Consider the following 24730-nt stretch of genomic DNA (forward strand, 5'->3'; position numbering starts at 1 on the left):
GTGATTTGGTGCTATACAAACAAAACTGAATTGAATCTAAAGGGTGAGGAATCTCTCCATAGGCCCCCCCCCCCCCCCCCCCCCCAAAAAAAAATAAACCATAGGCCCCCCCACACACACAAAGGTAGAAACGGCCCTGAACAGGTCACACAGTTGTGTGTACTTTCGATGAGAGCAAACCGTTCACAACTCTGCAGATGGATGCACGCTGGTGTGTGTGTGTGTGTGTGTGTGGTTTACAGAGAGAGAGAGAGAGAGAGAGAGGAGCCTCCTGTGAAGCACCGCCTCAGCTCTCTCTCTCCCTCTCTCCCTCTCTCTCTCTCGCTCTCTCTCTCTCTCTCTCCTCTGCGCGGACCTCCTGCCTCCATTTAAAGTTAACGGCCACTTCGCTTCGCGTGTGAACGCAGGATTTCTTCCTCTTCCCCGCGTTTTGTTGACGAGTCACGTGAAGAAGTGTCGACTCAAAGGTAAACATCAACAGTGAGCGGCGGGAGAAGCGGCACGAGACGGAGAATAATAGCGGCGAGGTTTGCCGCATTGATTGAAGTTTGCAGCTCTTGTTCAGCTGCAGAGTCGAGAGGTGGAATCATCATATCATCGCTGCTGCTGCTGCTGCTGTCAACAACTGCATTAACGTGTAAGCAGCTGCATGTGTGTTGGTGACAGAGTCAGTGTTAGTGGAGCTGCAGTCCACGGGGCAGAGGGTGTGCGTGCCTGCGTGTGGTGTGGTGTGGTGTTGAATCGTAATGCACGGAGCTCTCTGCCTTCTTCCTTTTTAATCCTCCTAATGTGTGATGGCTGTGAATGTCAGACTGCTGCTGATTCTGCTGCGTCTGCGTCTGCTGCTGCTGCTGCTGATTGTGCTGCTGATTGTGCTGCTGCTGCTTCACTTCACAGCTTCTTCTCTCTGTGTCCATCTGTCACAGCAGAACTATGTAGGGAGCTCCTAAAATAGTTTGGTGTAAAGGTCTTGCACTATATGTTTTACTGAAAGTGGCCAACAGATGGTACAACTGTGTAAGTGTCATTTGTTTTTGATCATCATGACCTGGGATTAGAGGTGATAAATGTGGCCCAAAATAATTAATTAGAGGCTAATAGTCTTTGCTTAAATCATTTTATAACATGCACTATGTGGGTGTTTTCATGGGGCATACATATGACATCAATACTTATCAAACCTATGTTATATTGATAACATAGAATCATCAATATAACGTAGGAAATTAAAGAATATTATATTATATGTCCAGCTCTGTTGTGTGTGTGACGTAGATCATTGTGAATTGGAAAGAGTCTTAATATTTGCCAATATACAGTCCTAGTGCCACACGGGAAAGTCTAGGTCCTCACAGTTTACCGTACTCTCTTATATAAGAATCTTGTGTTTCACTGTTTCTGTGACATAAGAACATTCTTTGGTAACAAACGTAACAGTAACATTAGATCACCCTCATTTCCTCCGTATTGTCTAATGTGTAAACGTCATGAAGAAAATGATGTTTATGAATTAAAGAGAGTATGTGCAGAAGACCCACCGCCACATTTCTTAATCTACAATACATCGTAAGTACAATACGATATACTTTTACTGTTCGCCTGGGGACATTTGTGTCGGACTCGATTTGTGCATAATAATAACGATGCCTTCACAAAAACAACACATGACAGACTATAACACTCATAATAAACAGCATATACACTTCACACATATTGCACGCACCTGATAATTATAATAGATACTAAAAAAAAATACTAAAACGATGACATGAGCTGGAAAAACAAGTCTTGGTAGTTATTCTTGGTCTATTTGTTGCCGGAACTCGCAGTTTCTGCACCGCTTCATTTCCAGTGTTGACGTGTGTGTTTGTCTCTGATCGGCAGGAGATTGTGTCGATCTGCAAGGGTCAAATAATCAATCCTGAGCTGGGGACGATTGTCCCATGGGTAATGTTTACGCCACAGAGTGGAGGTTGTAAACAGACTGGAGCTTTTTTTTGATGATCTGTGGACGTTAGGTAACTCGTGCGATCTGACACGGAGAATCGTGATCAGAGTCCGCACACTATAAAGCATTTCACTTCTCTAAATACAACAGTGACATCTTTCATTTTACTGTCACTTCCTTTGTCGTATCGCCACTTAACTTCGCCGTCGTCATACTGTGTGATTATAGTTTGAAAGATGTGACATTTAATGGCTCATTTTTCCCAGCTGTGGACATATCGAGGCGAGACTCTCTCATATGAGACGTGCAAACGCACCATAAATGCAGCTTGGCTGTTGTACGACTGCATGCATTACAAGTCTGGGCAGGTTTGAGGTTGTTCTTTTTTTTTTTCTTCCTCTTCTTCTTCTTTTTTTGAACGCAGCATGGTGTGCTACAACACTGCCTACACACTAAAACAACCCATTATATAAGTTGCATTCAAGTCTGGACTCAGGGTGAAAGGCAGACCTCAGTATGACGCCGGGGAGCCACTGCTACACATTTCAAAGAAATCTATGATTCATACACTGGGGAATGTCTTTGTCTCACTTTTGTGTTATTTACAGTTCACTTGTATAGTGTGTGGACCTTCCTGCTGTAACTGGGGCCTACTCTACTTTGCATGCCACCCAAATCATCCACTATTACTATACAGTGACGCAGAGGACTTTAAAAGTAGCCTCAAATGTGACTATGTCTTTACTTTAGTCGTTACATGTATCTGTGTTATCTGCCCACAAAATAATGTGGACAATGATGTGAAGATAAGACTTTTACTGAACTAAAGTGATGATAAACGTTACATCTCCACGGATACAAACGTGGAAAAAGATGAACATTTGTGGGCGAGTTTTCTTCTGTGGCGCTGCTAAGTGACCTCTTGAGCAAACAGTTCATTTATAGTAAGGGAGTGTTCCCCTGTTCAGGCGGTGAGTCACAGTAGCATCTGCATGTAGAATGCAATTTAGAGTTTGGCCTCTGGTTTTGAAGGCCAGTGCTCACGGCGTGGGAGGAGGAGGAGGAGGAGGAGGCGGAGCTGCAGGGGAAGACTCGCCGGCATGCTCGCCGGTGACTGACTGGGCTCCCCCTTCTCTGAGCTGGCTGGCTGCCCTGTCCGCCTGTGCCTCCTCCTACCTTGTTAGTCACCCATGGCAGCGTTCTGACGGAGAGCAGCCGATGGAGGGAAACACTTTCCACAGCAACTAAGTATGTCCTCTCTCCACCCGGCTGTTAACCTGCTGCAGTCTACATCAACTCTCTTCAGTCAAGAGAGTTCATGTTGTTTCGGGGGGGGGGGGGGGGGGGAACAGATGCCTGACGACACACGTAGAAGTCGGCTTCTGTTAAAAGAAGCTACGCAGTGTTTTCCAACCACAAAATGACGGAGTCGAAGGCTTTGCACCCTGCAAGTGTTGCAAAACAGCAGATTTCCTTGACACAAGGCGTGGGTGTTGTGACAGCTTGCACAAACATTAGCCCTCATGGAAAAAGGTCATCCCCAAGTATACCCTCAAATGATTCTTGTAAAGAGACTGTTTTATGGCTGTTGACATTTGTACACTGAGGCATTGAGGGCTTCTTAATTAAAAACATGGCTTGTGTAAATGCCAACCGAACTAATCCACTTATTTCACAGTGTGTGGTTTTTGTGCTTTCTGTAAAGCAGGTGATTTCTTGGCTTTCACTTGAGTGGTCAGGAGTAAAAGCAAGCGTCAGGGCTGCAGACAGATGGTTTGTCAGTTGTTTGTGGGGGAGTAGATCATTTGTTGCTACTTAAATAAACCACTTTCACATTCAAATTGTCCTTTTCTGAAGAATCGGCAGTGGCAGTGAGTCAGGAGGCTTCAGCTTTTGTTCTTTTCCCCTCAAACGTGGTATTTTTGTGCCGATTACTCGGAGCAAGTCAGTACATCACACGGAATGACTGGGCGGTGACTCACACTTAAAGCTGCAGTGCGTAACGTTTGGTGATTTTTGTTGTTATAGGACAAATGCAGACGTTATAGACGTCCCAGGTCTATAATGTAATATTCTAGTGAACAGTGTTAAGGAAGCCAGTACTTTACCCAAAGTACTGTGACGCCATATTCAAAGACTGCGGCACCAAACACTCTCTCAGTGGACACCAGTGCAGGAGAATATTTCCATATTCCAGTATAGGCAGAAGTCAAAATGAAAAGGGAGCCACAGAGAACAGCGTAGTCTGTGTGGAGGTAGCTGTCGCAGTAGCGTAATGAAATGTCACGCGATGCATTCTGTGACAGACTGTTACGGACTTCAATGATGACGTCTAGAGCTGAAACGATTAATCGATGAATCAATTATTAATCGATTACTAAATTAATCGGTTTGAAGCTTTTTTCATGATTAAAACAAGATTTCTGATTGTTTAAGCTTCTTAAATGTGAATATTTTCTCAGTTTCTTTGCTCTGGATAACAAAGAAATGATTAAAAGTCAATCATTTTGGTTTGTGGACAAAACAAGACATTTGAGAACATCATCATTTCCAGGTTTGACGAACACCGATCAACACTTTTTAAGGTTTTCTGATATTTTATGGACCAAACGATTAATCGATTAATCGAGAAAATAATCGAACGATTAATCGATTATGAAAATAATGGTTAGTTGCAGCTCTAATGTCGTCACAGAACGACAGCGTCGGTCTTCTACAGAATCCGTCTGTACACTTGCAAAGTTATGGACCCTTTGGAATGTTGTTTTGAGCCTTACAGTGGTTTTAAAAATAGCAAATGGGTCTCGACGCGATGCTATGCCGCCATGCACTACATTTAAAATAAATTTCGCAAAAATCGTCCAATTGATGCGACTGTGTGTGAAAATATGAGCTCGTTATTATCCAAAAATAGCCCTGTCATGTCTGTAACACTGGCTTTTTCCTTTAATATTCTGCCTTTAATATTGTGCAGTGTGGGACTATCGCCACGGGATAAGATTCAAACCACTGTCGAATCAGTTTACACGATCGCTAATTAAGCCTTTCAGCTCCACGCGGCTTTCTCTGTTACGTTTCCCACGCTGCACACAGGAAGTCACTTCATTTTCTGTCAAGACGGATGGAGGCGAGGTGGAAGCACAACAGCAATATTGTGCGAGCGAACGCACAAGGCAGCTGCGACAGATTTGGAGTATAAGTGGCTTCTACTGCTAAAAAAAGAACCCAGACGTTCAGCGACAGCCATGAACCATCTTTCATTTAACCTACAGGCCCTGCACGAGGCCACAGGCAGTTAGTCACACGGGCCGTATTAAGTCTTAAGCCTCAGACATTCCTCAAACCTGCTGAAATATTCATTCACTAAGCTCATTTAGACGGTGCCGTCGTTGTTGTTTTTCCTCAGAAACTCCACCCATTACACCATTCCTCTCTTTTCCACTAAGTGCAGGGAATACCTCGCCCTGTGCTCCCATGTTTTTCACCAGTGCTGATTCAATGCAAATCATTATCTAATCAGGAAGCAAAGAATCCGTTTACTCAGATCGGAGAAACCAGATCTTGTTGAAACTAGACAATACGACGATGGTTCTCTTTCAGTCAGAGCCCAAAATAAAGACCTCACTCTTGTCTCTGATGGGACTGCGTAAAAAGAAATGAAGAAGAAACACCGATCGGACATAAAAATGTGTGTGTTTTATGTGTAAATATAATTCCGGAGTTTATTTGTGTTGTGTTTGAAGATGGGAGTCGTGGGCATATTTTTAGAACACACACTTTTAGGCTGTGGTCAGGTGATTAGTGACAGATGGCTGCTCATGAGCGTTGGTTCGTCACTTTGCTGTCGATACAGACGTGGCCCACCTGAACAGCAGCATCAACACAACTGCTAGGCAACGCTGCTGACCTTTTAAGGGAATTAAGTGAGGACAGTGTGAACCTTTCAGACTCTAAAGAGAGTAAATGGATCATAATCACATGTAAGGAGTGGGTGTGTTTCTTTTTTTTTGCTTTTTTCCAGATCATTTCATTTCTGTGGGTTTTTTTTTTCTTTGTCCTTTGATATTTTTTTTGTCTGATACCATCGATGGCTGCACTTAAATGTGTGACAAGACCTGCGGACAACAGTGTGAGCAACACATTTACACCAAGGTTCTTTTCATCAAACAGGGTCGAGAACCACCTCGCTGTCTTCAGTCCACTTTGGATTTGTGTTTGTGTTGTTGGTGATGGAAAAAGGATTGATATAGGATTCACAGCAGTGTGTAACATTTGGTGAACATCGCGTCTTTGAGGCCTTTCCCATGCCCTAAAACTCACAGATTTTTCCAACTGCATCAATCCTGGTGGAAATTTGCATGTGAAAGTCGTTTGGGAATATGCGTTGAAAATTGGAAGTGGGAGAAAATGAAAAAAAGTGTTTCACGTACGTGAACGAACGTTGGTACACATGTTTATCATGTCAGGACGGTCCAAAAAGTAAATGATGACTTTGCCATAAGTCCTACAGGAATGCCCCCATCTTGGACTGGACGGCCATTTTTTGGCTATTTTAGGCGATTTCTTGTCCTAGACCTTTGGTTCGATTACTTTTTAATAATAAATAATATATTTTTATTGTTATTCTGCTTTTTTGTTTGAACAGAAACGATGTCACATTATTTGTATATACTGCACCCTTCATCTCAAAATTGGCTTTGTGAAGCAATACTATCAGGCCTGAACGAGGGAGCGTTTGTGTGTATACAGAGGCAGTGTAGGGGCGAAGCGTTTATCTCGTCAAACTGCTTAACAATCTGTTTTTTTCAGCAGATCTTTGTGAGCGCTTCTTTGTATTTTCAGTCATGCTCCAACCCATTTGCAGTCGTCCGCCTTATTAGCATAATGTTGCTGTTGCCTCCGTGTGTCTTGACATAAAACAAATTGCTTCCTGTGTGCAGCGTGGGAATCTTAGTGACACGGGGTCTAAACACTTGACAGTGATTTGAATCTAATGGACTTTCTGCTGCTCAGACAGGGTTTAATATATTCAGTATTTTCCATTTTACCCAATCTCCCCTTTTTAAATCTTTAATGACAATCACATTGTTTTCTGAGGAATCTCCACAACCACACGAAACCTGATTGTGAGTCAGCAGGCTTTCCTTAAAGGGCTCGACACGTGTTTGTGCCCACAGGCTTCTGGTGACAGACAGTGAGTGGCCTGTGGCATTTAGACTATCTGTCATCTACTCGGTCTCATTCTTTTCTACATGATCGCTCAATAATGCCTTGAGGGATTATCGTCAAGTTTGGTAGAAGTATTCAGTTCAACTCAAGGACACACTGATTGTATTTTGGTGGCTGAAGGTCAAAAGTCGTGGTTATGGTGACATCACATAACAGATTATGTGAAATCTCCGCAACCCCAGCAGAGAATTCTGTCAAATCTGGCACAGATGTTCGCTTGCACTCGTAGATTACAGGATGGCTGAAGTTCAAGGTCATGGTTGTGTCATAAAAACAATTTTTGGCCTCAGGAGCATTAAATATTTTCAAACTTCTTGTCATATTCTTGAGTTTCTGAAACTTTATGAAACGTTCCACCTTTCCGTACCTGCCTTCTTTTTGCCATTCATATCCATACAGTGATGAATAATTTAGCATGCAGGCTGTTTTGTTGACTTGCTGAACAGAGAAGTGCAAAAGCGTATTTATTATATTCAGGGGTCCATCAGTGCTCCATGGTAATGTGGGTAAAGTGCAGATTGATGGAGAAAGTCTCCACGGCATCGCCGCTTAATGATTATGTCATTTAGACAAAAGCTAATAAGTCTATTGTGATTGATTACACATATCGACAAGCTGTTTGTTTTTTTGTGGGGGCTTTTGAAGGTTTTGAACTGATGTCACACTCAATAATATCTCAAGAATCAGCAAGTATATGTATATATTATATTATATTATATTATATTATTATATTATATATATTTATATATTATTATAGTTTCTTTACTTGCATTCCTCAACAGAAAAATTAGTTTTAGTGGTGGTTGAATGTTATGCTTCGTTCATTTCTGGCTTGAAGAAGCCCAGTGAGCCGGCTCACATTTGCATAGTAAAAGGTGAATTCAGTTTCTTATTTGCCTATATAAATAACAATAACGCCTTTAGTTTTTCACAGATTTCTAAAATATTGATGTTGTCTGGGTCTAATAAATTTGTTAAGCAGTGTACATACTGTCGAATCATACAAAGCTCAAGTCGTGACACAAGACTGAGTAAGACAGAAGCATCAAAACCCGTCCGTATTGATTAGAGCTTATCCCAGTGTATTAACCACACTAACAGTATCTGGTAAATGCTTTGCTGACCGTGAAAGGAATGCATTAGCAGAGTGGGGGGGAAAGCATGTGTGCTGTTTTTCGGTGCTTCTGTTATGAGATCAAACTTCTGACATAATTGCAAAATATATCGATTCTAATCTTCCACAGACCACCTATAAATTCTGTATGTGCGTATGCACGCGTTCCTTATCACACCATTTTATTGGCCCGCACATTAAACAGGATGCCAGGATAAAACTTTCTCCCCTCCATTATCTGGTCCCACCTATTTCTTCAATGATTGATGAGCTTTGCATTCCTCTTAGTTTTCCCATCATTAGTGGATATATCCTGTAGCACTTAGCACTTAAATGTTTCTTTTCTTTTCAAACCATCGTCTTATTATGTTCCTTTCTGTCAGAACATCAGGTTAAATGCTTCCTATCGTCCCTGTGATGCTTTTATGTGCAGCACACATTTCTCCACGGTGACAAATGTACCTTTCCTTATCCTCCATCATGTTTTTTGTTTTTTTTGCTTTTGAAGAACCTTCTTTCATAAGGAATTCATGCTGAACAAAAAAAAAACAAACAGCATGCCAGCAGCTCTCATTGCAACAATAATTTCCCTTTCTGTGCCACGTTTAACTTTCATGTTCACATTTAGCCTCATATGACATCTATGTCTCTTCCTTTTGTTTGAAGGGACGTCCCTTGAGAGGCCACGCTGGTATTTTGGTCTCTCCACAAAATATTTGGCATCTTTACATTTAAAGTTCTCTCTTTCTCTAAACTGAACAAATGTAAACTGTCTCATGTGGGCCACTGGAAATAGAGATTTTGGGTGCAGAGAGTCCCCTGAGTTGACGTATCGCGGGTTACTTTTAGCCTGACATCTATTCCACCAGAAATGTCCCAGTTTTAAGCAGCAAGTCTCATGTTCTGGTGATAAGTGAGTGAGGTGTAAAACGAGCACAGTTTATCAGTGTGAAGCCGTGTCTCAGAGCCTCGCACAAGCGAGATCTGCTTTCTAGATTCACGCTGAGAAAAGACTGTGGATTAACGAGCGTGGCCTAAGATTTAAAATGATTCATTCGTGCTTCTGCCAAGGTTTGCATGTCGATTGTGAGCTCTCCACGTCTACAGTCGTGGATTTGTGCAGTAGGGGAATGTAAAGATGCTATCGTATTTGCTTGCAGCCACGCTTTCATGTTTTACAAAGAAGCAAGGCTCCTGTGCACCCACCTTCTCTTTTCTCCACATCTATGTCTCACTGCTTCTCTTTGCCTGTGCAGGCAGGCAGTTCGTGCAGAAGCAGGCACCATGTCCACCCCCACAAACCCAGAGGTGAAGGAACTGAGCCCTGTCGACTTCATCCAGCTGCAGCAGTACATCGAATGTGAGTACAGACAAGCAGGCGGGCACCTTTCTCAGCACTTAACTCCCCACCACCTTCACCACCACCACCACCACCACCCACACACACACTCTCATTTACACTTGCTTATGTTTTTTTCTATATATATATGTTTATATATATAGATATACATACATACATATATATGTATTTATATATATATACAGTATATATATATTTTTATATATATATATATATTTATATATATATATATATAGTTTTATATATATATATATATACTGTATATATATATATATATGTATATATATATATATATATACATATGTATATATTCGAAGAGGCAGTCACATTCACATTCTGTTGTTTTGGAAATTAAGCATGCACATGTTTTATTCTCCAGATGAATCTACAGTATATTTATTGAAACGGTTACATACAGTTAAAGAAATGTGTCCCAGATGTGCATCCCTGTGTGACTCGTGCGTGTCTTTGCCTCCAGACTGCAGCTTGAAGGTGAAAGATGTGCTGAGGGAATTTGATGCAGATGGTCGTCTGGCCCGGCACAGACATGGAGAGGTGAGTGTGTGTGTGTGTGTGTGTGGGGAGGGGGGGGGTTTCACGTCCACTCCTCCAAAAACTCAGTCACAGTTTTGTCCTCTGCCACCAAAGCAGTTAAAGAAGATTTTTTTTTACTAATTTCCAGAGCTAAATGTGTTATTGGATGTTTAATGTCTCATTTCCACAACAATAAATAAACTAATCCCACTCTGTAATAGAATGTACAAACACAGAACACAGAAGCATCTAGGGCAGCAACTAATCATTATTTTCATAATCGATTCATCTTTCGATTATTTTCTCGATTAATCGAGTACTTTTGGTCCGTAAAATGTCCGAAAATGTTGAAAAATGTTGATCTGTGTTTCCCAAACCTGGAAATGATGATATTCTTGAATGTCTTCTTTTGTCCACAATCCAAAATGATTCAGTTTAAATGATTTCTTTGTCAAATGGAGCAAAGAAACCAGAAAATATTCCCATTTAAGAAGCTGAAAAATTATCATTATCGATTATCAAAATAGTTGATGATTAATCGATTCATGATTGAATAATCCCTAGAACCCTAGAAGCATTATCACGATTTCAAGATTATTCTTCATTTGTCCATTTGCCCTTTAATTGAGAAATGAGCACGGGGTCTATGTGTGTTGCTTGGTTATTAATTATCCTGCGCTGATTCATTGGATTCAAACGCATTGATCATGTTGATTAACCTGTCGAGAAATATCTTCGGCACGTTTCGGAGCTGTGTTGCAAATGTAAATGACCCTCCTTGGGTTAAGCCCACGCAGTAAAGCCTCGCTGAACAGTGGAACGCAGAGTGTGAGCTCAGACGTGATAGAATAGATAGAATATTCTGTCCTGTACGTCAGTGTCTGACATGGGCTAACTCATTTGTGCAGGAAGCAGACGCAGCAATATCTGACAGATAATTTGGCTGCAAACAGTTTAATTGGATAATTGCGAGGAAACATTGGTTTTTATAGTGGATAAAAATGCAAATGCTTTCCTGAAGCACCAGTTAATATCTCGCACGGAATGATGAGTCTTCATTGTTCATCTTACTGCGTGCAGATTAACGACGCCGTGTCACTGGTTCCTTTTCCCTCATTCTTTTCTTTCCTGCAATCTGCCTGCCTCACAGTGAGATTATTTATTACTGGGGCAGCCCTGCAGGGTTATATCAACCACGGAAATAGATTATGTCAACACGAAATGGGTTTGTGTTTCACTATTATCGAGCCCCGCGGCATGTGATCATGTGAGAAACGGGCCGGACAGATGGCCCACAAAGTTTGTATCATGTAATATGTAATGTAATGTCATTGTCAGGGGAGAGTCCTGCCGCCAACCCGGATTTTGTAGGACGCCATCGTCCTTCACTTATTTTCTCAAGAGATACGAGACACACACACACACACACGTCACTTTCCAACTCTCACAAACAAAATGTCTCCCCCGTTCGTTCTTCCATTCACCAGTGCATCAATGAAGAAGGCTTCCGTCTCTTCCTGAAGACTTATTTAGAAGTGGAGGACTTCCCCGTGGATCTCTGCCAGCGACTCTTCCGCTCCTTCCAAAACTCTGAAGCCGCCCAAGAAGACACCACCAGTGAGATTATGCACCATCAACACGACACGCTGTCTTCACACGCCGCGTTGCAGCACATCCTTATCAATTCACACCATGGCCCATTTGGCATACATTCATCCATTCATCACTGCATGCCCGTGTGGCACTGGTTATGCAGATTTGGTGACAGGAGTGTTCACAGCTCTGTGTCTGTTCTCTGCGTCTCCTGTAGAGGAGGTTTTCCTGAAGGATGTTTCGTGTTACTTCTCCCTGCTGGAGGACGGCCAACCCCGGGACAAGCTGGAGTGTGAGTGGCTTGTTTCTCTTCTGTCCACAGTGTAATGTGAGCGATGACTGCAGGTCCACAACTTCCACTTTCATTTCCCCCTCTCTCTGTCTCCCTCTTTCTCTTTAGTTGCTTTCAAGCTCTATGACAGAGATGGCAATGGAGTCCTTGACAGCTCTGTAAGTTGTATTTTGTCTCCTTCTCTCGTTTGGAAAATAATCTTTTATGTCCCATAGAAGTGAATGTGATTTTTATTGTTGTCATCGTTTTTCTATCAGGAAGTGGACCGGATTATAGCTCAGATGATGCACGCCGCAGACTACCTGGGCTGGGATGTGTCAGAGTTGAGGCCAGTAAGTCCCACAATGCTTCACTCTGTCATGTAAATCCCAGAAACACATAAATACACTCACATTAAATGTAATACACACTTGTTTGCATGAAATATCCGTAATGACGTTTTGTGTATATGGCACCACGTGTTACCCATTTGCTTACTTAGGGTTAGTAAAATGATAAGTTTTAACTTCCCTAATCATTCCCATACATGTGAATTGTTATAAAACATAATGAGTCACTATGTTTATATGACAATAAAATGTATGTAAACATGTTCACCCAACTGAGATGGATTTTGATAGAAGTTCTCAAGGTAGAGTGATCAGGAGTTGAGCTACTACTGCATGGATACTTTCAGCTGGAGTCAGACTCCAGCAGGCCTGGACGCTCTGCCCATGTGCCACACTTCATAATCCCATGACTTAAACCCGCAAACTAATGGAAGAAGCTGGTGCACAGAAGTAGAAGACAACAGCGTCAAAATCCAGGCCGGCTCATTTTTTATAACTGATAGGTTGGTAGGAAGACTTTAAATGGCACGCAGCTTAGCAGAGGCGAAAACACACTTAGTTCAAAAAGAATCCATCAGCTTCTGGAGCTCTGATGTGAGACTGCAGGTTGTAACAAACAGAGGACTCCTTCACTCACCCCTCCCATTGTACCAATCGTACCAGGGAACGATTGTGGCTTTTAGGAATTTCATTATTTTCCTTTCTTTCTTCAAAATGCATTCTCTGGCTGGTTTTTGGCACTGCAAGATAGAGTTCTCCATAAAGCGAGGCCCTTGCCAAAGTCCAGTAAAAGCCTTATTCCACAACTATAAAACCCCCCCAAAAATGTGTATTTCTTAAAAGGATTATACTCTTATACAGACATAATTATATTAAATTCCTCTAATTGTGACAGTAACAAGCAAATATCATTTTATCAGGTGTTGAAGGACATGATGAGAGCAATCGATGCAGACAGCAGCGACACGGTGTCTCTGGACGAGTGGGTGGAGGGAGGCATGAACAACGTCCCCCTGCTGGTCTTGCTGGGTCTAAAGGTGCTTCGTCTTTTTTTTTTTTTTTTCTTGTTAAGTGTTGACTGCTTAAGCCCCGGCCAGGATGTGCCACATTTCATTTTAAAAGCAGGAATCTGTGGCCAAGTAGTAAAAGTCACATTTACTGCTCTTGTGAAACCCGTCAGGCGTGTCTCCACTCTGTCCTCTGCCACCTCAGCACCTGTGCTTTTTGCCGACTCAGTGTTACAGGGTGTGGTGATTGTCCTCTCTCATGAGACCTCTGCTCCATAAGTGTTTACTCTTCTCAGGCCAACAGTGTTTGGCTGAAGGAATGAATCATTAAACTATAATACGAACATAGTTTATGTAATACAAATCAAAAGTGCTCAGTTTTGTGTCATAGCTGTTGTAGTATGTACAAAGCCACTTTCTGTTTGGCTGCAGCTCACTGGGGTGTTTTTTTAAAACCATGAGCTGGACTCTGTCACTGGGTTTGGCCTCCACAACAATGCCGGGGACTTCCCCTCAACCTATTTCTAGCCACCAATAGACATTTGAAGGCCACAGTGCAAAGATGCAGCCAATTCACAGTTGGCGAAACCTATGCCTCATACAGAAAAATGAGGCTGATTCATCACGTCCGGGGGGGGGGGGGGGACAGAAAAAAGAAAAAGACATTACAGTATGTGATCTGGATCAGCGCGCCGGTTGCTGTGCAAACAGATTGATCTTGTGTTGAGAACCTAGAGATTACAGTGTTGATTTTTGAATATCCATGGGGCTGTGCGGTGTGTCAGTATACGTGTAGCCTCGACACGCCGCATAATCAGCAGTCTCTTTAAGGCAAGGTTAGTCATGAGTGGGTGTGCAAAACTGTGAAATACAAGGTTTCATCACAGCACGTCTATGGAAACATTTATGGGTTTTGCGAAGTCCAACTTTGGGGCCTTGCGTAATGTATGTAGAAACATAGGTCTATTATTGTTTGTTTATGTAGAGAACAAGCTGCGGAAAGCACAAAGATCCTTATAATTTGAGGGAATTTAGAATGTTTAAACAGGGTCCTACGCTGACGTGAAAGAGCTTGTAGAAAAGCTAATAGAGCATATACCAATTAACTTTCTCCAACAAATATGGTGAGAATACATCCACAAAGAGCAGAGAGGTAGTCGCTTACATGTTACTCAGTAGTATATCATTGTAATAATATTACTTTAACCAGTGAGGTTGAGTCACTATGTTACAATGTGTTTTTTGTCCTTGAGAGGCTATCTTATCATGACATGTATTCACGGCAGGTCACATCAGAAGGAATATGCAGGAACAGTAAAAGTCGAGGAGACAGATTTATTGCAGTGTTGCAATTCTTTTGTTCAAATAAACTGGATTTAAAGTTCCAAAAGACATCACTTGTTAAATTAAAGTAATATAGTAACATAACACGTAATCTATCTTATTACTTTCGATACTAAGGGAATAAGTAAAGCGATATTATTGCACTTACTGAGTAAATTGGCCAACACTGGTTTATAGAGGACCAATTAGCACTATTTCCAAATTATAAAGGAGGAAAAGTTTAAATTGTTATTATCCAAATTTGAACAAAAGAAGCATAATAATATAAGACAAAAACAATGTAGTTTATTTAAGTAGAGATGCGTTTGCACTATCACATATAATAGATCTTATTGCGTCTTCTCTAATTGCCATGTTTGATGATCAACAAGCAGATGACGCAGAAGGACGGGCAGCATCTCTGGAGGATGAAACACTTCAACAAGCCCGTTTACTGCAACGTGTGTCAGAGTTTGCTGCTGGGTCTGAGGAAGCAAGGGCTGTGCTGCACCTGTGAGTATGCGGTCTCACCAGAGGTGTCAAAACTGAGGGATATTACAATATATATATATATGTATGTATTCACACCAACATCATAGCTGGATCATGTGACTGTGTGTGTTACAGGCTGCAAATACACAGTCCACGGACGCTGCGCTAACAAGAACCCGGCCCCTTGCACAAGAACGTATGTGAAGTCAAAGAAAGAAACAGGGGTATGCCAGCGTCGCCATGACAACGTTTACACTGACACTCACAGTCTAAACTCCCCTCTTCTCTTTTTTTTTTGTCATACGAACGTGGTCATCTGTGGATTTTTAAAAGGTTCATCCCACATTTCAGGTTCCAGCACACGAATGGGTGAGTGGGAACTGTGACTCGAGGAAGTGTGAAAAATGCCAGAAGAAGATCAAGAGCTACCAAGGCTTAACGGGCAAACACTGCGTGTGGTGCCACACGATGGTGAGGACACGTCTTAACGTGTGACTGTTCTTTCAGGAGTTATACTGTAGACACATTTGTTATGTACACAGAACACTGTAAATCTGTTAATGCGGCTGCAGCCTGTTCCTTCAAGCTGTAACATGTTGTACATTCAGAGATGATCTTCTGCATACCTTAGTTAGAATGAATATCTGTTGTTTGATCTGAAGTGAGGTCTGTAAGTTGTGTCCCGTGTTAATCTTTTCTAATAGAACAATTGGGTGGCAAGAGGCACAGTTCTTATTTGAGTTACATGTGCTTTTAAACCAGTCTGGTCATTCTTCTCTGACCTCTGACCTCTGACCTCTGACAGTCATTTTGTCACACAGAAAACTGCCACTCACTTGATATTTTCTCCTTTTTTTCCCGGGCCATTCAATATAAACCCTAGAGACGGTTGTGTATGAAAATACCAGTAGCCTGCCTGATAGATATATAAATGTATAATTAATATAAATATAATTCATATAAATATTATACATTATTATATATTCAACTAATACTAATTCATTTTTAAAGATTTTAACCCTTTAAATGGCAGGTTTTTGGCTCGTTATTTAGCTAATGGATAGTTAGGTAGATAGATAGATAGGAGAAAGTAGAGGAAGAATCAAGTACATCTTAGTAGTAGAGGTGGCTTATATATATATATATATGTATATATATATATATATATGTATATATATATATATATATATACCTATATGTATGTACAGATATATATAGATATACTGTATATGCATAGATAGATATATAATATTGACAACAGAGATATTTGTGATTTCTGATAACACTTTAAGTCATGTATTATATATATTATATATTATTACATATATATGTATATTTTAAAGTGCATGCAATACATATATATGTACATATATGTAGTATAGCTACCTCTACTACTATGATGTCGTTGATGCTTCCTCTACTTTCTCCTAACCATCCTGTTTCTTTCCACTGTAACCGACTGACATAATTGAAATGCAAATAACGTGATGCAAAAGACAAATATAGATCCGTCCACGATGTTTATGTAACTCGCCACTGTTTGTGTTTCCCAGCGTCATGATGAATGTGCCGACCAGGAGCCATCGGAGTGTTTCTGTGGGCCGCTCAGAGACCATATCCTGCCTCCGTGGGCCATATATCCTATTATAAAGGTACAGAATCATCCTCAGGCCTAACTCAAGAACATGCACGCTACAAACAATGCACATTACACCAACGCTGCGCAGAAACATAACATAACATCAGCCCACGGCTGTTTCTCGCTGTTTGTAAACTGGTCTCACCTGCTTGGCACTTTGACAGTTACAATGTGTTGAGTTGTCTTTGTTGTTGTTGTTGTTCTTGTTCTTGGGAAGGAAGAAAGGCGACTACAGTCGATGTTGTTTATTTATTTACGCCATACCTTTTTGCTTTCCTTGCCTGAAGGAGAGACCAAACAATGTGAAGAACGGCTGCTCGAGTTCAACAGATGACAGTGAGCTGAATACGACTCCTGATGGACAAGTGCTCCAGGTATTATTCTATACCTCATGCAGGCTCATTGTGTATGAAGTGTGATTTTATGTACACATGCCATGATTTGAAAAAAGAAATACACTTAGCTCAGCATATGCGCTTATTTGTTTGATAGTTTATCCTCAGCCTGGGTGATTTCAACACAATAGACCATCACATGCAGAAAAATGCAAATAAGCCGATATAATTATCAAGATGAATGTCAGACAAATAAAAAATAAGTTGGGGGAAAAACAGCAACACATAGTTTTAGGGATTTTGTTTGTTGCGTGTTTGTGCGTATGGTGTGCATTTTGGCAAGATTATGTTATGATCTTGCCATATGTTATGATTATTTGTTATTCCCAGCTCAGCTTCTACAGTAAGGCTAAAATACACTGTGTACTGTCACACATGAGTCTCACATTAAGCGCAAAAAAATGTGCCATTGAAACCCATTCGAACTGTAATCTATCTATCTATCTCTCCAGATAGCTAGCTAGCTAGCTAGCTAAATAACTAGCTAGCTAGCTAACATGGTGGCATCATGACAAAGGGTTTTTAAAGGGTTAAAATCTTTAAAAATGAATTGGTATGAGTAGAATATATAAAAATATATAATATTTTTGTAAAAATGCAGGTTTTATTGTGACTAATATTAGAACCGGCCCTACATGAGCAGAAAACAACAAACATTTGTTTAACAGAGAAACATTTCACTCATTTGAGGTCAAAAGTGTCAATATTGTCTTGACGTTATTGTTTTATCATGCAGCCATGTTTACCTGTTACCTGTTATATCATTTTTTTAATGTGTCATTCAATAGATCAGCGCTGTGCCAAACACACATCCTCTTCTAGTGTTTGTGAATCCAAAAAGTGGCGGCAAGCAGGGAGAAAGGTGAGTCCAGGAAAAGAACGTTTGTGTTAAAGTACCCGTCTAATACACACACGTGACTTCTTTTACTCTGGTTTCTCTGTATTTCAGAGTCCTGCGTAAATTTCAGTATCTACTGAATCCACGGCAGGTGTACAACCTGTCAAATGGTGGACCTGGACCTGGGTGAGTAATCCATGCAGATTATACAGTATATACACTGATACAGGTTATTTTCAGTAAAATGATGTGCTGTCACCACCAGTAAAGAGATTCGGTGTTTCCTAGTTAAATAAAGTTTATATAAATAAGATGAATTTGTATATTTAATTCAAAATACAAATTATATTTAATTTCATACCGCTTTAACCTTAATATTTCAGCCTTGTATCATGTGCTGTTTCTTATATTTGTCCTTTCAGGCTGAGTTTCTTCAGAAATCTGCAGGATTTCAGGATCTTGGTGTGCGGGGGAGACGGCACAGTTGGCTGGATTCTGGACGCAATAGGTGAGATTACTGGGTGACGCTCAATTAAACGCATCCTTGTGCAAACCTTTACTGATGCATTTTTGTTGCTTTTCTCAACAACAAAAAAACAAACAGACAAAGCCAATCTGCTGATCCGTCCGCCTGTCGCGGTGCTTCCTCTGGGCACAGGAAATGACCTTGCACGATGTCTGCGATGGGGAGGAGGTGGCAAAGTGTTTTTCCCCTTGCGGTTCATTTAACATAATGATGCATATGCTGATGTGTGAGTGTTTTTCACACGTTGTTTTTGGACCGGCAGGATACGACGGCGAGGATTTGACCCGTATTCTTCGGGACATCGAGGGCAGCTCTCAGGTGCTAATGGACCGCTGGAGTGTGCAGGTCATCACGGATGAGAATGAGGAGAAAGGCGACCCAGTGCCATATGAAATCATCAACAACTACTTCTCTATTGGAGTTGTGAGTTTCTCAGAACTACATCAAACAAAAAAGGGGAAGTGGGTTTTTTGTTGTTTTTTTAGTTCTGTCTTTGGAAAATTGCCTTGTTGTGCTGTGTTGTGTTGTGTTGACAGGATGCCTCCATCGCTCATCGCTTTCACACAATGAGGGAGAGACATCCACAGAAATTCAACAGCAGGTATGCATTTAAGTCCAGTGGAAATACTTTGAGCTTCTAGGGCATTGATTTGTTCTGCCTCCCTTTGTATCACCTGTTTCCTTTATTCCCACTCCACATAATGCTATAACTTTTATAGAATTTTGATTTCTTTCATGTTTTTATTGTTACTGTTGTTGTTATGTCTCCTAAACCAACTCCTGCCATTATTTTAAACTTTTAACAACCCAAGATGCAATATTTGAGCATCCATAGAACCTTTCAAGCATTGAACTTATTCACTTTCACTTTAGTCTCTTTTTTTCCCACCCCTGCTCACAGTGACTGTTATTTAAAAGCAGATGAAGGATGAATGCAGGCAGGCAGCAGGTGTTTGTGGCAGCAGATGTTGTTAACCTGACTCCTCCTCCTCCTCCTCCTCCTGAAGAGTGGTGTTTGATGAAAGTAACATTTTATACTTCTTTATGAGTGCAGGATGAAGAACAAGCTGTGGTATTTTGAATTTGCCACTTCAGAAACCATCTCTGCTTCCTGCAAGAAGCTGAATGAAAGCCTAACAATCGAGGTGAGGACACAGCAGCAGCAGCAGCAGAGCCAGAGTTTGAACTGTTTCCACATCCAGACTGTGTGTGTGTGCTGATGCTTCACTTGGCTGCTCCTTCCCCTCAGTGCTGCGGTACTCCACTGGACCTCAGCAGCCTTTCTCTCGAAGGGGTTGCTGTACTCAACATTCCCAGCATGCACGGCGGCTCCAACCTCTGGGGTGAAACCAAGAGAGGGGACGCGAAGGGCGCGACGAGTCAGGAAGAGCCTGAGGTGATCATCGACCCAGAAATCCTGAAAGTGACCTCACAAGGTAAAGTGCTCAGTAATGCAGATTCGTCTTAACGCTGCCATCTTTCAGCTCAGTGTTTTAGTTTTCTCACTCTACTCTCAGTGTTCTTGATTCCCAGCTGCATCAGACTGGTATTTTATTAGCAACAAGGCCAAAATAACACAAATAAATGCTGCTGTTGCTTCATGTCACGTTCAATCAATTACTGCAGCTTTAATCCTGGACCACACTAGAGGATTTTCAAACACTGAGAAAGCGCAGACTACTGTAGACGATCCAGTCAAGACACAGGACCACACACTTGGTGTTTAATCAAACCATTTCAGGGAGGAGATTCCGGGGATTTTGGGATCTCACAGAAACTCGTGTGATTTAACGTGACTTCAGAATATAAACAGACATGGAGGCGTCATCATTTAATAGCTGTTGTGTGCGCAAGACGGAGAAGACAGAATCAACTCGGCTTGTACAAAAAATGTTAATCTGTTAATCCCTCACACAACAGGATAATTTGGCCAGATAATATGTTCAAATCTAAAATCAGAAGGCATCCACAATTAAAGGGGTCAGATCGGGACTGAAATCTGGACAATTATCCTCTAGTGTGGGGCAGACTTTATTCTAAGAGGATAATTCTGCATACCATTTAAAAGTCCAGTGTAGAATTGGTGACATCTAGTGGTGAAAGTGTAGATTGCAACAAATGGAGGATTCCTCCACTCACCCCTCTTTTTCCCAAGTAACAGGGAACTACGGTGGCCCTCGCATACCAGAAAGGATGTCGTGAAATGCAAGCTCTTGAAAGTTTTTATCCGTTTGGGCTGCTGTAGAAACATGGCAGCACATGACTGCTGCCTCTGTAAAGCAGGTCCCTTATCTAAAACATATAATAAAAGGTTATACAATACAAATATTTTTTTTATTGTAAAGAGATTATACACATATACAAACATACTACTAATGGGTAGTATATTCAATTTCTGCTAATTAACCCACCTAAATGTATTTATGAACAGGTAAATGTAGGTGCAGGTCACCATAATGATTTGGATATTTGTGTTGAGCACTTTGTATGAAGTTTATGTGTTTTTATGTGGCCTTTGAGACTGCAGTAACTGATTTGTCTTGATGTTTGAGAGCAGCTTATTAGCAAACGCCTCCCTATTTATTCATGTGGCAGACACAGAGCTCCATTATCGTTATTTTTGGGTCCATTTGATTGATGTAGGGCCAATGTTTGCTCTCCTTTTAGGTCTGTTTTTAGTCTTTTAGCAAACAATGTGTTGTGTAGGTGCTGAACGCTCCACTATGTTCACCAGTGTGTCTCTGTGTTGGTCCGCTGGTGAGCAGGTACACTGGAGTGTTTTTGTGTTTTTGTGGAAGCAACATTCGCATACAAGTGACCCAAAGTTGTTACAAAAATGTTGCCTCTTGAAATGATTTGTGCCACTACTGTATTTTTCACTTGACTTGATTCCAGGGCTATCAGCCTACTGTCATTTTAAATCACAGGAGGCACAATATTTAAGTCAGTTTTTTATAATATTACTTAAGTAAAAGTCTTAAGTATAGGACATCAGAAGTAATTTTCTAATGTAAAATGTACTTAAGTTTAAGAAGCAGTAGTTGGGTGAGTTGTCTTTCAACTGGAAGGTTATGGGTTTAATTCCTCACTCTGCTAGTCTGCTAGTACTAACAAGTAACGAAGATAGTTAGAGGAAATGTAGTGGATTACAAGAAGAAGTTGCTAGAAAAATCAAGTAAAGTACAGATACGTGAATTTTGTACAGTAACGGTTGTTACACTACAACACTGTCCTGACCTATACACACCTAACACATTCCACACACTCCACAGTAATCATTTTAAATGTGTTGTTCAAATGAAAATGAAAACAATGATGTAAAATTACCATTCCCCCTGATATCGAATCATATCCCAGTCAAAATAATCACAATTAGGTATTTATTCAAAATGCTTCAGCCCTACTTGATTCTCATTGTGACACAGAATAACCTTCATGTCTCTGAACTGAAATGTGTTCTTGTCAGATCTCAGTGACCGTCGTCTCGAAGTGGTCGGCCTTGAAGGAGCCATGGAGATGGGACAGATTTACACTGGTCTCAAGAGCGCGGTGAGGCTCGCCAAGACGTCACAGATCACCATCAGGTGAGACGTGTTCAGACGTGTCAAGTCTGTCAGCAGCATACGTGATGACGACTGACCCTCAGCTCGGTCGTTACATGACAATGTAATATGCATGCTGCTGCAGCTTCTATTGGTATTTTAATGACATGTGTGAGTCATTGATTTTGTTTACCTCTTGTTGATCCCTCAGGACAAAGAAAGCATTACCAATGCAGATAGATGGAGAGCCGTGGATGCAGCCTCCCTGCACGGTAAATAACAACACTTTACATTATGTAAATAAATAGACTCTGACCAGTATGGATTTTTAGGAAGAAGAAAAAAAAAATAGTGATACTCATACACATTTAAATTTTTATTTCTTCATATACTGATAAATACAAACATCTAAACATAAATCAATTCATCTTTATTTATCAGGGACAATGCAGTGAGACATAGTGGACATAAAGTGCATCTGATGTCGTGCACATATAGAATATATAGCAATTTGCTAGTTTGCAACTCCTGTCCCTGGCTGGACTTTTCATACTCATACGTGCAGTAAAAATGACAATATATAAACACCAATAGATAAGACCATTTCTCATCTGCCTAATACAATGTACAAACACACTTCATAACAGTCTGACCTTAAATTTAAAAGTGGGTATAATCTTGTTTTGTTGTCAGCCAGTTGACATACAGATATTGACACAATGTCACACAGACACAAGTGTTTTTTTCTCCATTTTGTTTTTGTTTTTATTCTGTTAATTAAAATATAGGAACAACAGCCTTTTTCTGCATGGAGTTTGCATGTTCTCCCCGTGTGTGAAACATGCAGATTTAGGAATTAGGCAAATGAGACACTCTAAATTTACCGTAGGTGTGAATGTGAGAGTGAATGGTTGTTTGTCTCTCTGTGTGGCCCTGTGATGGGCTGGTGATCTGTTCAGACTGTACCCCCCCTCCCCCCCAGACCGCCACCCCCAACCCTCATGTGGGGAAAAATAAAAAATAAACACTTAACCACTGACCCTGACCAGACATTAAACATTACAATACAGTTAATGACATCTGATTTGATTACTGTACAAATGACCCCACGTTGTGTTTCATATTTCCTCCTCAGATTCACATCACCCACAAGAATCAAGCCTGCATGTTAATGGCCCCTCAGGCCAAAGCCACTGGTTTTTTCAACTACAAGTAACACAAACTGACTGACTGACTACCTGCTCGTGTTCATTGTAAATAAAAAGACCAACTCTTTTGTAAAAGTATAACAAATCAATTTGAATGTGGATGTTGTAAAATAATCATAAAGCATCTCTGTAACTTATAAACAAAGCATGCCACTGTGTAGGAATTACAAACCCGTGTGGTTCGACCAAATTTACCGAAGTGTTTTTATTAATAATGCTCGACACTGTCGCCGCTTCCGTCTCAAGGCTTTAACAGTCTGTAGAAAAGCTGCTCTGTCAGGAACTTTAAAAGCAGGGTTAAAGTAAAGTAAAGTAAAGTGAATGTCATGCTCAAAGAGGAGTGTTCAGCTTCATGTGCCTTTTTACAGTCTGGTTTTTTTGGGGGGGGTTATGGCTTAGGTAGAAGATTCACAGAGCACTGTGAATGCATGCACTTTGGGCATGAGCCCATGTAATATTGTTGTTGTTTTTTCTTGCTGTGGCTGTAAAGATGCTGTGATGCTGAGATACGACTGTGTACAGTACGTTCCCGTCAATTTAGCACCGAGAATGAAGGATTTAGACAAGATTATATTTCAGAATGTGGCTGAAGTAATTTGAACCTTTCTTTTTTTGTGCGTGTGTCATACATTTCACGAGATACTTGAAAGTGACTCAGGAACAGTTACAGCTCTGCTGTTCCTCTGTGTGTGTGTGGTAGTGTATACATGTGTATGTGTATGTTTATGTGTGAGCAGTTTATTTTTTTCAGATTTTATGGAGTGAGGACTTTTTGTCAGCACAATTTCAAAAGGGCTGTTTGAGGGTTAAGACGTGGTTTTGGATTTAAACTGAGAAATTCTATGTGTGTGTGTGCGTGTGTGTGCTGATGAGCAAAGAAAGTTAACACATTCATTTCTAACTTGTAAATTGTGGTAATTTCCATTCTAACATTTTAAATCCTTATTTAAATGCTTCACCAATCACATCATTTCAGTATATTGAGGGTTTCTGAATGTAGTATGAAATAACACTGTATAAAGATTTTAATAAACTATTTGAGCTCCAGAGTTTCTGTTAACTCATTTACCTTCACTTATGGTAGGTGTTTTTTGTTCTACCACAAGGGGGCGCCATTCATCTACTTGTTATTCCTGAGTCTCAGATGTCTGCAACATGTTACTGTTGTTATTGTCTTCACTGCCTGTCTCTCAGACTTTATTTGTCACTGTGCAACTAACTCTAGATCTTGTTTTTCTTTCTGTGTAATAATTCATAATTTAAACTTTGAGTTCATGGTTGATCTGCCAGTAACAAATGCTGAGATCGATAATGCTTTCAATTGATGGCACATGTTTGGAAGGTTTGGTCAGAGTTACTGT

At 40.8% G+C, this 24730-nt stretch overlaps 1 protein-coding gene across 3 annotated transcripts; it reads left to right on the top strand.

Moving 5' to 3' along the window:
• The first annotated feature begins 317 nt into the window (after nt 1-317).
• On the top strand, nt 318-24418 carry dgkaa (diacylglycerol kinase, alpha a). 3 transcript variants are annotated; one of them, XM_058643899.1, is made up of 24 exons: nt 318-637; nt 9548-9651; nt 10130-10206; nt 11673-11802; nt 11996-12070; nt 12179-12228; nt 12328-12402; nt 13320-13436; nt 15125-15242; nt 15357-15445; nt 15573-15692; nt 16775-16873; nt 17148-17234; nt 18044-18117; nt 18205-18279; nt 18516-18601; nt 18698-18787; nt 18882-19042; nt 19156-19220; nt 19674-19764; nt 19869-20055; nt 22086-22203; nt 22373-22433; nt 23297-24418. In XM_058643899.1, the coding sequence occupies exons 2-24, from the start codon at nt 9576-9578 to the stop codon at nt 23375-23377; spliced, it is 2202 nt and encodes a 733-aa protein (XP_058499882.1). In that variant the 5' UTR covers nt 318-637; nt 9548-9575; the 3' UTR covers nt 23378-24418. The 3 variants fall into 3 exon arrangements, with proteins under 3 accessions (XP_058499882.1, XP_058499884.1, XP_058499883.1); XM_058643901.1 differs by having other exon boundaries at nt 9552-9651; XM_058643900.1 differs by having other exon boundaries at nt 318-467.
• Nucleotides 24419-24730: the final 312 nt, after the last annotated feature.

This window comes from Solea solea, chromosome 11, assembly GCF_958295425.1.
Source record: "Solea solea chromosome 11, fSolSol10.1, whole genome shotgun sequence".
NCBI lineage: Eukaryota > Metazoa > Chordata > Actinopteri > Pleuronectiformes > Soleidae > Solea > Solea solea.

Bases quoted from the DNA above. Each gene is read 5' to 3' on its own strand.
- dgkaa (XM_058643899.1), top strand. From the start codon at position 9,576: ATGTCCACCCCCACAAACCCAGAGGTGAAGGAACTGAGCCCTGTCGAC. The intron at 12,229-12,327 runs GTAAGTTGTATT...TTTTTCTATCAG, and splicing joins ATGGAGTCCTTGACAGCTCT to GAAGTGGACCGGATTATAGC. The intron at 22,204-22,372 runs GTGAGACGTGTT...TTGATCCCTCAG, and splicing joins ACGTCACAGATCACCATCAG to GACAAAGAAAGCATTACCAA.